Below are 13,783 nucleotides of genomic sequence, written 5' to 3' on the forward strand. Positions count from 1 at the left end.
ATACCATCATGGGTGGTTGATTATCCCTCTCAGCCCCAATCTCCTGCCTTCTTTCTGTAACCTTTGACTCCCTGAGTAATCAAGAACCTTCAATCTCTGTTTTACATATATCCAATGATTTGGCCTCCACAGATGTCTGTGGAACCAAGTTCCACAAATTCGTCACTCTCAGGCTGGAGAAATTCCTCCTCATCTCTATTCTAAATGGATGCCCCTCTATTCTGAGTTTGTGTCCTCTGGTTCTAGACACCCCGACTATAGAAACATCCTCTCCGTCTGGCCCTTTCAATACTCAATGGATTTAAGTGAGATTCTCTCTTTCTTCTCCCCCACCCCACCTCCCCGGCCCCATTCTTCTAAACTCCAGTGTGTACAGGTTGAGAGCCAATAAGCAATCCTCTTATGTTCACTAGATTCTTGATTGGTCAGGGCATGAAGGCAGGAGACTGGGGCTGAGAGGAAAAATAGATCAGCCATGATAAAATGGTGAGGCAGACTCAATGGGCCAAATGGCCTAATTCTGCTGCTATGAATTATGGTCTAATATTCAATTGTAATTGATTTGTGACGTTTATGGGGATCAGGACACAAGACATCCATCAAAGTCCCCCACCATGCAATCCATGATCTCTTCTCACTGCTGCCATCAGGAAGAAAGTACAAGAGCCTCAGGATTTGCACCTTTGGGTTCAGGAACGGTTATTACCTCTCAACCATCAGGCTCTTGGACCACTTGCCCATCACTTCCCACAGTCTATGGACTCAGTTTCAATGACCTCTCATCTCATGTTCTTGATATTTATTGCTTGTTTATTTATTATTATTTAAATTTATTTTCATATTTGCACAATCTGTTGTCTTTTGCACAATGGCTGTTTGTCTATCCTGTTACAGTCTTTTATTGTGTTTATTTGTATTTACTTTGACTGCCCACAAGAAATTGAATCTCAGGGTTGTATATGGTATCATATGTACTTTGATAATAGATTCAATCTGAAAATCCATTAAAGGAAATACCTTTTAAGATTAGCTTATCTTGTGTAATTGTGGTTGCTGTTTTTACTGGAACTGTGTTTATTAATTTATCCGCAGGTCGAACACATCGATCAAACCAAGTGACCTCACCTGAGTATGTTTTTCTAATATCGGAGTTGGCAGGTGAACAGAGATTTGCTTCAATTGTTGCAAAAAGGCTTGAAAGTTTGGTAAGTTCCTGGCTTTCAAACAAGAGTGTGTTTCCTGTTCCTCACCAAGACCAACCATTAGTGGAGAACAAAAAGTCCCCAAAAATGTTGCTAAACCTGATTCAGTTTTAGATTGGTTGTCTTTGTTCCTCAGAATGACTCACTGACTGAGTAGGAGGACCTTTAATCTTTAAATATCTGGTGTATCTTTTTATTTTCTGTTAAGGGCTTTATTTGTCACGAATGCGTCAAAGTTGGGTGGTGGGGTGGGAATACATCAGGAGGTGTGTGGCAGTCTTTCCCTCCGCTAGCCTGCATGTCGCCCTTGGGCAAGGTGTGAAGGTGTGGCACCTGCTTCCCCCCACCCCCACCCCCAATCAGGCCATGGGAGCAGGTGGTGGACGGTCATTTGAGCAGCAGGTGCAGATGACCAAGTCCTGGTTATGTGACCACTGATACCAGGCAGACAATCTCTGAAAAGTGTTGATAATGGCTAGGGTCACACTGCCCAGAAGAAGGCAATGGTAAGCCACTTCTGTAGAAAAATTTGCAAAGATCATGAGACCAAGATCACCCACGTTATGCAACATGGCACATGATGAGTGAATGAACATCATAATGTTAAAACGTACAGTCATTTGCATCAACAACACTCGGAGGATGTGCTGGGGGTAGGCTGCAAGTGTCGTCATTCTTCCAACGCTAACCTAGCATGCCCACAACTTACAGCCCAAACCCGTGTGTCTTTCAAATGTGGGAGGAAACGGGAGCACCTGAAGGAAGCCCACGTGGTTGGAGGGAGTATGTACAAACTCCTTACAGACAGTGACGAGAATTGTATTGTACCCTGATCACTAGCACTGTACACACTGCACTCACTAAGCTGCCACCCCAAGCTCTACTAGCAGCACAGTAGCGTAGTGATTAGCACAACACTTTAGAGTACAGGTGACTTGGCTTAAATTCCCACCGCTGCAGGAAAAGGAGTTTGTACGTTCTCCCTGTGACCGCGTGGGTCTCCTTTAGGTGCTTGGTTTTCTCCCACAGCCCAAAGAAGTACTGGTTGGTAGGTCAATTGGTCATTGTAAATTGTCCCGTGAATAGGTTAGGATTAAATCAGGGGATTGCTGGATGGTGCAGCTCGAAGGGCCAATTCCACACTGTATTCCAGTAAATAAATCAATAGAAGTTATACAAGTTCTTGAAATGACCATTAACCTTGGTAAACTGCATAAAGTGGGTTCTGTGAAAATATGTCTGCGCACCCATGTCAGCATAAGCTGTGGGAAGAGAAGGGAGTGCACCTTGTCTCTGATGTTAATGATATGTAGGTTTTCCTGCATCTCTAAACAGCCTGCCTTCACCATACATGCACGTCCTGCGGTCTCTCCAGATTATTCTTGATGTAAATGAATCTCAGGGTAGTATATGGTGACATTTATGATAATAAATTTACTTCTAACCTTGGCCCAGTGAATGTTTCCCATGTTTTCTGTTTCTCTTGGCAATTTCTAGCATCTGTGGTTTTTAATTTTCATTTTTCATTTTCAGTCATTGATTTTTGTTTTACTTTTTGAACAGGGTGCTCTTACACACGGCGACAGACGTGCCACTGAAACCAGGGATTTGAGCAGGTTTAACTTCGATAACAAGGTAATGTTGCAGTTATCCAGGTGAAAAGTGGTGGGATTTTACAGTTCACTATTTTATATTTAGTCAGTTTTATCAAAGTTGCTGCCTGCCTCACAATTGAAATGCCAGAAATAGCATGAATTGTCACAGTAACCTAAATGCATCAGAGACAGGATGTCGTAATACTGAGCTGTGTCAATTTACTGTATCTATCTAATCTACAGTATCTATTTAAACTGTAATGTGACACTGGGCTGTTTGACACTTTTACAGTATGGCCGGAATGCCCTGGAAATTGTAATGAAATCCATTGTAAATCTAGACAGTCCACTGGTGCCATCACCCAAAGAATACACTGGGGATTTCTTCAAAGGTACAGTACAGATTCCTGTTTAGTTTTTGATCAGTTTGGGTCAGTAACAATGAAATTTGTAATATTATAATTTAAAATTGTTATTTTCTTGGTTTAAGATATTTTCTGCACAGTCCAAGTGCAGCAATTTCAGCAAATTAATTTTTTTATGCCTATGTTTTGCTCAGGGTGATCAAGTGGGGATGTGTCTTGTTGGATCTCTGTTTATTTTCTGATCCTTGGATTCTTCCAGGAGTAAACTAAGTAAAGAGCTGAGAAAAAGCTGAGCTAAGAGGGGAATTAATGCTAAAGATGACATTTCTGATAAATCTGTCACTTTTATAGATAAGAGAAATTCCTTAGAGATAAATTAGTTAATAGGCTACATAATTAAAACAACTATATCATGTGGGTAATGTGCTAATACTTAGCCAATGAAAAATGAGTCAGTTTAGCTGCTATACCGCTTTCTGCCGGTGAGTGTGGAAAAAATATGAGTTTATTAAAAAGTACAAAATTTATCAAAGGTATTTTATTTTTTTTAGTGGTTTTTAACAGTCTCTACCAAAGGAGAGATGCAAGGTGCTCCTTCCCTGCACTAGCCTGCAGGTCACACTTGAGCAAGATGTAGCATCTGCTTAGCTCTCTCCCCCCACCCCCCAAAAAAAAATCAGGATCACGTGAAGCCATGGGAGCAGGTGGTGGATGGTCATTCTTGGCAAATTTTTCAACAGAAGAAATAAAAGACCATGATCACCTACATCATACAACATGGCACGTAACGATGATGATGTTTTTCTATTCATGACGCCCTTAAGTCTGAATTAGAAAGTTGTGAGTTCGCACGGAATTTGAGCACGAGCTTCAACTGGAATTACTGAAGGAATCCTTGCAATGATGAAGCATATTCAGACCCTGCCTGCCTTTGGAAAAAGCACAACTTAAAGCAAAGCAAGTTTTCCAGTACCGTATCTACATTGGACTAATTTGTTTGCATGAATGAACTCAACATGTATTGCTGGATTTCATTTCACTGTAATAACTACTTCAAACAACAATTACCTCTCTGTGAAATGTACTTTGTCTTGTTGAGTGTGAGATTTCCCAGTAGCCAATCATTTTAATTTCAATCTCCATTCCCATTCCAACATATTGGTCCTTGGCCGCCTCAAATGCCAGGATGAGGCCACCCTCAGGGAGGAGGAGCAACAACTTGTATTCTGCCTGGTTAACTTCCAACCTGATGGCATGAACATCGATTTCTCCAACATCTGTTAGTACTTCCTCCTCCTGCTTCCCTCTTCTTCAGAAATCTCATGGTGAAGGGGAAGAAGCTGTCCCTGAAACATTGAATGTGTGTCTTCAGTCTCTTAGCCGGTAGTAATGAAGAGAGGGTATGTTCTAGATGGTGAGGGTGCTTCATTATGGATGCCACCTTCTGGAGGCATTGCCTTTTGATGATATCCTCGATAGTGGGAAGTCTCGTGTCTACGATGGAGATAACTGAGTTGACAGCCCCCTGCAGCTTTTTCCAATCCTTTACATTACCCCCCCCCCCCACCATACTAGATGGTGATGCATCCAGTCAAAGTGTTCTCCAAAGCACATCTGTACAAATTTGCTACGGTCTTTGGTGACATGCAAAATGTCCTCAAATTCCTGATGAAATATAGCCGCTGTTGTGCCTTTTGATAATTACATCAATATATTAGGATACTAGATCTTCAGAGATGTTGACACCCAGGAACTTGCAACTACTCACCCATTCCATCACAGATCACTCAGAGAGATCTGCTGTGTGACCTCCTGAAGTCCACAATCAGTTCCTTGTTCTTTCTGATGTTAAGGGTGAGGTTGTTGTAATCTGCTGATCTCTGTCACTCTTGTATGCCTCCATCCAAGATTCTCCCAGTTACAGCTGTGTCATTAGCGAGTTAATAGATGGCATTTGAGCTGTGCCTAGCCATGCTCTTAACCGAGCTATGGGCTTTATATGGCTCCTTGCTTGTTCACTATGGCTTAATTTTGTATTTTTGCTTGTATCAGCACCAAATTTAGTGATCCATTGAGCACAGTTTGCTACATCTTGTCAAACTGACAAAGATCCATTTGTGCCCATCCTAATGGCCACCCCTTGAGATTTTCACTTCAATGTGATATATTACACTGGACAACAAAGATTTTGCTTCCTGAACACTTTTGAGTGTATCTTACGGATTTTGGGCTGCTGATCATGAAAATCGCCCATAGAGCTCTACGCTGCTATTTTAGTTGTCGACATGAAGGTCGAACTGTGCAGTTTTAGCGGGTATAAGATCTACCCCGGTCACGGGAAGCGCTGTGCCAGGATTGACAGGAAGGTTTTCCAGTTCCTGAACTCAAAATGCAAATCTGCATTTCTGTCCAAGAGAAACCCTCGACAAATCAACTGGACTGTGTTGTACAGGCGCAAACACAAAAAGGGCCAGTCTGAAGAGATACAGAAAAAGCGCTCTCGTCGTGCAGTGAAGTTTCAAAGAGCTATCACGGGTGCTTCTGTGGCTGAGATAATGGCCGAAAGGAATCAGAAGCCTGAAGTGTGCAAGGCTCAACGAGAACAAGCAATCAGAGCTGCCAAGGAGGCTAAGAAAGCCAAAGCTGCAACAAAGAAAGTCAGCATACCTACGGCCAAGGCTGCTCAGAAAACGGCACCGAAACAGAAATTTGCCAAGCCGATGAAGTCTCAGGCTCCGCGTGTTGGTGGAAAACGCTGAAAGAACCTACAGTTGTATGTTGTAAAATAAAGCCTGAATAACTTCTTTAAAAAAAAAGAAAATCGCCCATAGAATTGCCTATCACACACCATTTTTTTTTAGCAATTATCTATATATGTTATTTCAATTCATAATTTAAATCAAATAAAATGTTGCCCACAATGTAAACTGAAAAGTTTTCCAGGCATGCTTGGGGGCATGTTTAGACAGGGCAGATGCTGTGTGGCAGAACAGGCTTTAGAAAGGCTATGAATTTACGTGAAGAATTTTGATAAGTGGGAGGTGGTGCTTTAGCACTGCTGGCCCACCACCTCAAGGGAGTCTTGATCATAAGTGGGCCAAAACTCCTGAAGACAGGTGGTAGATCAACTGATGATCCCACTGGTGATAGCACAGGACAGTTGAGATCTTAATCCAAGTGTATTTTCAATTCTGAGATAGATGTTTCCCAGAATAACTAATGCCAAGATTAAGGAAGGCATTTTTGTTGGTCCACAAATCAAACAGGTCATCAATGACAGACAATTCGAAGAACTTCTTGTAGGACCGGAGAAAATCACATGGAAGGCATTCAAGGATATTGTTGAAAATTTTTTTGTTAACTTAGAGCACCAGACAACGTGCCGCTGGTTAGCAACATGCTTCAAGTGTTCAAAACCATGAAGTGCAACATGTCACGAAAGATTCATTTTCTGCATTTCCCATTTGGACTTCTTCCCTGCAAATCTTGGTGCTGACAGTGACGAGTGTGGTAAAAGGTTTCACCAGGACATTGTGGTCATGGAGAAATGGTATCAGGGCAACAGGAATCCATCAATGTTGGCTGATGATTGTTGGGCACTTAAATGAGAAGCCTCAGACACTGAGTACAAATTGAAATCAACAAAACATTTTTAGCTTGGTTGAACTATTGCAAAGTGTATTATATTCAATAGAAATTAGGTTGTTTCTCCAAAATCCTACATGATACAAGAAGTCTGAAATTATATTTGTGTTGAGCTTTACACGGTCTATCGTATACCAAACATAAACAGAAACAAATCTGAGGGAGCAACACTTCCAGAAAAAAATTGTTGTCCAGTGTTATTCCACAAATGTACTTCTCAGCTCGCTTCTAATGCTCTTATTTGTTAACCTCATTAAGGTTCCCTTAACTTTATTTTTGTTTTTGCCCTGGTTCACTTAGTGAAGTTACCCTAGTTTTGGAGAAAATTATTTTTAGAAAATATTTAGAGTGAATCCTGTCCAACACGAATTGTGATTTTCAGTGCTGGCTGCGTACGTTTCTGTTGTGCTCTTGCACCCGCTGCATTAGATTCTGATTCTCTCAAATCCTCAGCATTGGCTAGGTGTCAACCGCTGCTCCTGAACTGGTTGGGTTTGTTCAGATTTGCCTCACTGTGTTCTGCTAGGCCTGGTCACTGCTCCTGTACCCTGTACTCACCACCTGCTGTTTTCCCTTTTCACTGTCCTTGAGACAGCACTGATCGTTCATTAACTATATTGCTTGGAACCAGAGCTGCTTATTGGTCATCTTGCCCAATGTGGAAGGTCTAAAGGTGCAAATACATTCAAGTATTTCAGTAGTCAGCCTCTCTACTGGTGCTAATTCACACATTTCCTGCTTTATTAATTTAACTTTAGAACTTGAGCCCTGACTTTAAAAATAACTTTGCATTATTTTTAAGCTTGAACACTTTACAACGTGATGTAGGATTTCTTGTTGTTCAGAAATTGGCTTTACTCACTTGTATTATGAGACAGCTTTACCAGCGGGTGCCTATATTTTGTTTACATCTCTGATGCGCTCATTCCATTTAACGTGCCTATGCTTTTATTCTCTAGATGTTCGACAGGGATTAATTGGTGTGGGTTTAATAAATATGGAAGACCGTTCAGGACTCCTCTCACTTGATAAAGGTAAGATTTGGATTAGGAATCAGACTCATTAGCCACTCATCTGGCTTCACCCTACCCCCTCATTTTCTTCTGGCATCTTCCCCCTTGCTTTCCAGTCCTGATGAAGGGTCTCAGCCTGAAGCATCAGCTGTTCATCCCTGTTCATCCACTTGCATAGGTGCAGCCTGACTTGCTGAGCTCCTGCAGCGTTTCCAATGATTTCAATGTACGCGGGTGTCTAGAGTCTAGACTATGTACAAACCCCATTTCCAGAACAGTTGAGATATTTTCCAAAATGCAATAAAAACAAAAATCTGTGATATGTTAATCCACGTGAACCTTTATTTAACTGACAAAAGTACAAAGAAAAGATTTTCAATAGTTTTACTGACCAACTTAATTGTATTTTGTAAACGTACACAAATCTAGAATTTGATGGCTGCAACGCACTCAACAAAAGTTGGGACAGAGGCATGTTTACCAGTCTGTTACATCACCTTTCCTTTTAATAACACTTTTTAACCGTTTTGGAACTGAGGATACTAATTGTAGTAGATTTGCAATTGGAAATTTTGTCCATTCTTGCTTGATATAAGACTTCAGCTGCTCAACAGTCCGTGGTCTCCGTTGTCTGATTCTCCTCTTCATGATGCGCCATACATTTTCAATAGGAGATAGATCTGGACTGGCAGCAGGCCAGTCAAGCACACGCACTCTGTGTCTACAAAACCACACTGTTGTAGCCTGTGCAGAATGTGGTCTGGCATTGTCCTGCTGAAATGAGCATGGACGTCCTGGGAAGAGACGTCGCCTTGATGGCAACATTTGTCTCTCTAAAATCCTAATATATGCCTCAGAGTCAATGGTACCTTCACATACATGCAACTCACCCATGCCGCGGGCACTGATGCACCCCCATGCCATCACAGATGCTGGCTTTTGCACCTTTCGCTGATAACAATCTGGACGGGCGTTTTCATCTTTGGCACGGAGAACTTAACGCCCGTTTTTTCCGAAAACTAGCTGAAATGTGGACTCACCTGACCACAGCACACGGTTCCACAGTCTTTCAGTCCATCTGAGATGAGCTCGGGCCCAGAGAACTCGCTGGTGTTTCTGCATAGAGTTGATGTATGGCTTCTTCCCTGCATAATACAGTTTCAAGTTGCATTTCTGGATGCAGCGACAGACTGTGTTGAGTGACAATGGTTTTCTGAAGTACTCCCGATCTTGCGTTGAGAAATGTTGCTTTTGAACTGACTAACAATTCTCTCACGAATTTTGGCACAAAGGGGTGAGCCACAACCCGTCCTTGCTTGCAAAGACTGAGCCTTTGATGGACGCTACTTTTATACCCAGTCGTGATACCTCACCTGCTACCAATTAACCTGCTTAATGTGGAGTCTTCCAAACTGGTGTTACTTGAATATTCTGTGCACTTTTCAATCTTATTTTAACTCTGTTCCAACTTTTGTTGAGCGTGTTGCAGCCACCAAATTCTAAAGTTGTGTATATTTACAAAATACAATTAAGTTGGTCAGTAAAACTATTGAAAATCTTTTCTTTGCATTTTTGTCAGTTAAATAAAGGTTCACGTGGATTAACATATCACAGATTTTTGTTTTTATTGCATTTTGGAAAATATCCCAACTGTTCTGGAAATGGGGTTTGTAGATGTATATCCTGCGTCATTGTATTTTACTGATATTCTGTATGTGCTTGTTGCCTTGCATGTGTGAGGGCTGGGCCTCAAGTTGAGGTGTCACCTTGGGGAAGTGGGGTAGGGATGGTGTGGTGTGGTGTCCAGCTGGACTCGGTGCTGCCCTCCAGTGTTCACTCGGCAGGAGACCGGCTCTATTGTGCTCATCTGTGGATTGACGGCACGAGTTCTGGAACTCTTATTGTGTGATTGCTACCTTGCATGTGTTTTGTGCTGTATGTGACTGTTGGTGCTCTGTTTTGCACCTTGACCCTGCAGTAATGTTCATGAGTATTCACATATGGTTGAATGATAATTAAAACTTGAGTTGAATTTTGTGTATGTTGCTCATTACTTGTTTGTGCTGTCCATATTCCCCTTGACTGAGGTGACTGCTCCATTTCAGATTACAACAATATCGGCAAATTCCTGAATCGAATCCTTGGTATGGAGGTGCACCAGCAGAATGCTCTGTTCCAGTACTTCTCAGACAGTTTAAATGCTGTCATTCAAAATGCTAAAAAGAATGGAAGATATGATATGGGAATTCTAGGTAAATCCTTGATCTTATATTATCTTAATTACAAGTGTAGTATTTCACACCTACTGACTTGCATCTGTTTTTGGACAGATCTGGGTTCTGGGGATGAGAAAGTGAAGAAACTCGAAGTCAAAAAGTTCCTTACTCCAGGGTATTCAGTATCAGGACATGTCGAACTGTATACTGTAAGTGGCTGGCCATTTGGTGAAGTGGTTTGTATGTTGTATTGTTGGTTGTTTTCCCTTTCCTTTACCTGACCCGAGGTACAACTTGAAGGCTCTTGAAGCTTGGCTTGGTGCATGCTGCCAGAGGGAATTACTGGACAGCCATTATGTGGTGGAGCCTTCCAGCTTTGGAACCAGAGACCATTTGTAACTCACTCCTGCTTATTCTAGGATCACCATTGAACACGAATTCATCCTGCGATCTACCAGTTCATAAAAACTCTGCTATTTACTGATTTCTCCAAAGGGGGAGAGTTTCTGATTCCCAAACAGGAATGGGGTGCAACTGGGGCACATGGTTATCAAAAACATCTTTAAAGAGAACATTGATGTTTCAGATATCTAGAAGAGCTTTGTAAAGCTTTGATTTACCATAGTTTTGCTCTATGGGATGTTCGAGCCCCTTAAGAAAAGATGTGCTGGCTTTGGAGCAGGTCCAGTGGGGGTTCACGAAAATGATTCTGGGAATGAAAGGGTTAACATATGAATAGTGTTTGCTGGCTCTTGGCCTGTACTTGCTGAAGTTTAGAAGAATAAGGGGGGATCTCATTGAAACCTATAGAATATTGAAAGGGCTAGATAGAGTGGACATAGGGAGGATATTTCCCATAGTGGGACCAGAGGGCACAGCCTCAGAATAGAAGGACTTCCATTTAGACAGCGATGAGAGGAATTTCTTTAGCTAGAGGTTGGTGAATCTATGGAATTCATTGCCATGGATGGCTTTGGGGGCCACGTCATTGGATATATTTGAGTTGATAGGTTCTTGATTAATCAGGGTGTCAAAGGTTATGAGAAGTCAGGAGAATGGAGCTGAGAAGGATAATAAATCAGCCAAAATGGAATGGCAGAGAAGATTCAATGTGCCAAGTGGCCTAATTCTGCTCCAATGTCTTATGGTCTAAAATATTTATCTTTTGTAGATAAGTGTTGAGCGAGGCATGTCCTGGGAAGAAGCTACAAAGATTTGGGCAGAACAAGCAGGAGTAGATGATGGATTCTATCTGTCAATGCAGGTATGTAATAGAAGTGCACACTGCAGTAATTTGTTCCAGGAAATATATTGTTCGTTAGATTTTGATTCTACATCATAAGAGTTAACCCTTAAGCGAGACTGATTCAGTTGAACTAAATCATATACTACCCATCTCTCCTTCCAACCCCCGCCCCAGCAGGAGTTTCCAACCTTTTTTATGCCATGGGCCCCTACCATTAACCAAGGGGTCCATGGACCCCGGGTTGGGAACCCTGCACTAAAGCAACTCCCTGTTTCCTCTGCCAATCATGAAAGTATACAAATTTAGCAGTGAATTGTACGGAGAATCCTGCAATAGCCAGGTAGTCAGTCTGCCTGGTTTACAATTCAGGGGCAGATTCACAGAGGTTGTCACCTTCCAGGCTTCCATTCTTATGTTTTCTAACTTCAAAACATTAAACTAATTCAAAGAAAGACAAGGGAGTCCAGGATTGCAGGTTTAACTTCGCCTTTAAGCGAGGCGAGCTCGTATCACATGATCGAGTCATGATGCTTGTAATTCGTGTATTTATACATATAACCCAAAATGAATTATTTAAAGGAACAAGAATGCTTAATCAACATATATATATATATGTATCTATCTATATACACACGTCTATATATATATATATATATATACACACATACATACACACACACACACACACACACACACACACAGTGGATTCATAGTCTTGGAGATTAACAAGTGCAAAATCCTGCAGGGCCCAGTTAGATACACAAAATGGGTTTGTCCCAGCCTCGTTCAGTTAACATGGGTGGAGAGAACAAATCAGCTGATTTTTATAAAAATCCTTGTACGATCATCATCACCATTATGTTCAGTGTCGTATGACGTGGGTGATCAGGGTCTTTCCATGACCACGATTGTTCTTGGCAAATTTTTCTACAGAAGTGGTTTGCCATTACCTTCTTCTGGGTGGTGTCTTTACAAGACAGGTGACCAAGCCATTATCAATACTCTTTAGAGATTGTCTGCCTGACATCAGTGGTCCCATAACCAGGACTTGTGATGTGCACCAGCCACTCAAACGACCATCCTCCACCTGCTCCCATGGCTTCACGTGACCCTGATCAGGAGAGTGGGGGGGCTAAGCAGGTGCTACACCTTGCCCAAGGGTGACCTGCAGGCTAACAGAGGGAAGGAGTGTTTTACACCTTCTTTGGTAGAGACATGCCTCCACCCCATCACCCGACCTTGTATAATAGTGTGTTTAAAGCATCCAACAACATAATATTTTCAATCTCACAGTTCACTTTGGTTAGCATGAACAGCTTGATATTGAACATTGCTGGAATATGTTGGTTTGCAAAGATAATGAGAGGAAACAGGAATTTGAATGTGAATTATCACAGCAAGAATTGCAGGCCCACTGAGATCTCAGCATCACCCTGCAGGTAAGTACTGTGCTTAGTCTGACTAACACTGGCCACCATTGTTGGATCTCTGTTTATTTCCTGATCCTTGGGGTTCTTCCAGAAGTCAGGAATGACGAGTAGTTTTAATTCTAATGATTGTTTATTTTAGAGTACAAACAAACATACAAGTACTAAGCAAACTAAGTAAAAGAGCTAAGAAACGATGCTGAGGTAACTGAACAGCAAAGAACGTGAAGACAAAAAGATGGCGCCTCTGAAAATTCCTTAGTTAAGATGAGGTATATTCCTCAGATTAATCAATCACACCATGTGGGAAATGTCCTCATACTTAGCCAATGGAAAATGAGATAGGTGATGAACTATTAGTTTAGCTGCTATACAGTTTTCTGCCAGAAATTGGGGATAAACCGCCACATGCTGAAAAGTACATAAGTTTGTTAGGGAGTAAAAATAATTAAACTACAACTTTAGTCTTGTATTAATTCATCTTGTAAAATCTATTAAAAAATAGTGGTTTCCAATGCCATCATTGGATGAGAAACAACAGCATCATTCACAACACATAGAAATCTCATTATTCATCTTTTGCACTGTCAGATCTGGTGACTTTTTGATCCTCAGGAGCTTTTAGGAGTCCAAGAATGAGCGAAAACTTGTTCCTTCACGTTCGTTTATTTTAAAGTTTAAACAAAGGAACAGATACGGAGCATATGAAACTGAGTGAGGAGCTGAGAAACAAAGAAAGCAAAGGCCAGCACTTTTTTATTTCAGATAAAACAAATCCCTAAGGTAAGAAGGAACCAATTAAAAGTTGCACTTAGCCAATGAAAAATGAAAAAGTAACAAACTGTTAGCTAGCTACTGTTCCTCTTTTCCGCCAGTAGGTGGAGACAAACACCACATATTCTGAAAAACATGTCAGTTAAAGCATATTGTGTTAGTAAAAGTACGATTTTAGTCGCATTCATTCAACTAGTATCTTACCAAAAGCATAAAACGAATAATTCCAATGCACTATTTATTTTTTAATTTATAGTAATTTTTGTTTTGTGCTAACCTGTTGACACAGCACATAACGAA

At 41.3% G+C, this 13,783-nt stretch overlaps 2 protein-coding genes across 2 annotated transcripts in view; both read left to right on the forward strand.

Annotated features, from left to right (window-relative positions):
* The window catches only part of sbno1 (strawberry notch homolog 1 (Drosophila)), a 145,292-nt gene that overhangs the window by 116,425 nt on the left and 15,084 nt on the right, over positions 1-13,783 (forward strand). Inside the window, exons 21-27 of the mRNA XM_072240752.1 lie at positions 1,093-1,205; positions 2,766-2,837; positions 3,090-3,189; positions 7,767-7,841; positions 9,926-10,072; positions 10,151-10,245; positions 11,208-11,300. Of these exons, the coding sequence (XP_072096853.1) occupies positions 1,093-1,205; positions 2,766-2,837; positions 3,090-3,189; positions 7,767-7,841; positions 9,926-10,072; positions 10,151-10,245; positions 11,208-11,300 (695 nt within the window). The remainder of the gene's footprint in view (positions 1-1,092; positions 1,206-2,765; positions 2,838-3,089; positions 3,190-7,766; positions 7,842-9,925; positions 10,073-10,150; positions 10,246-11,207; positions 11,301-13,783) is intronic.
* LOC140186462 (large ribosomal subunit protein eL24-like) lies at positions 5,426-5,977 on the forward strand. The gene has a single exon (XM_072240754.1). It carries the CDS (start codon positions 5,448-5,450, stop codon positions 5,919-5,921), a length of 474 nt encoding a protein of 157 aa, XP_072096855.1. The 5' UTR covers positions 5,426-5,447; the 3' UTR covers positions 5,922-5,977.

The sequence above is a fragment of the Mobula birostris genome, chromosome 22 (genome assembly GCF_030028105.1).
Source record: "Mobula birostris isolate sMobBir1 chromosome 22, sMobBir1.hap1, whole genome shotgun sequence".
Classification (NCBI taxonomy): domain Eukaryota; kingdom Metazoa; phylum Chordata; class Chondrichthyes; order Myliobatiformes; family Myliobatidae; genus Mobula; species Mobula birostris.

What these genes read in the sequence shown, in the direction of transcription:
- LOC140186462 (XM_072240754.1), top strand. Translation starts at nt 5,448, where the DNA reads ATGAAGGTCGAACTGTGCAGTTTTAGCGGGTATAAGATCTACCCCGGT.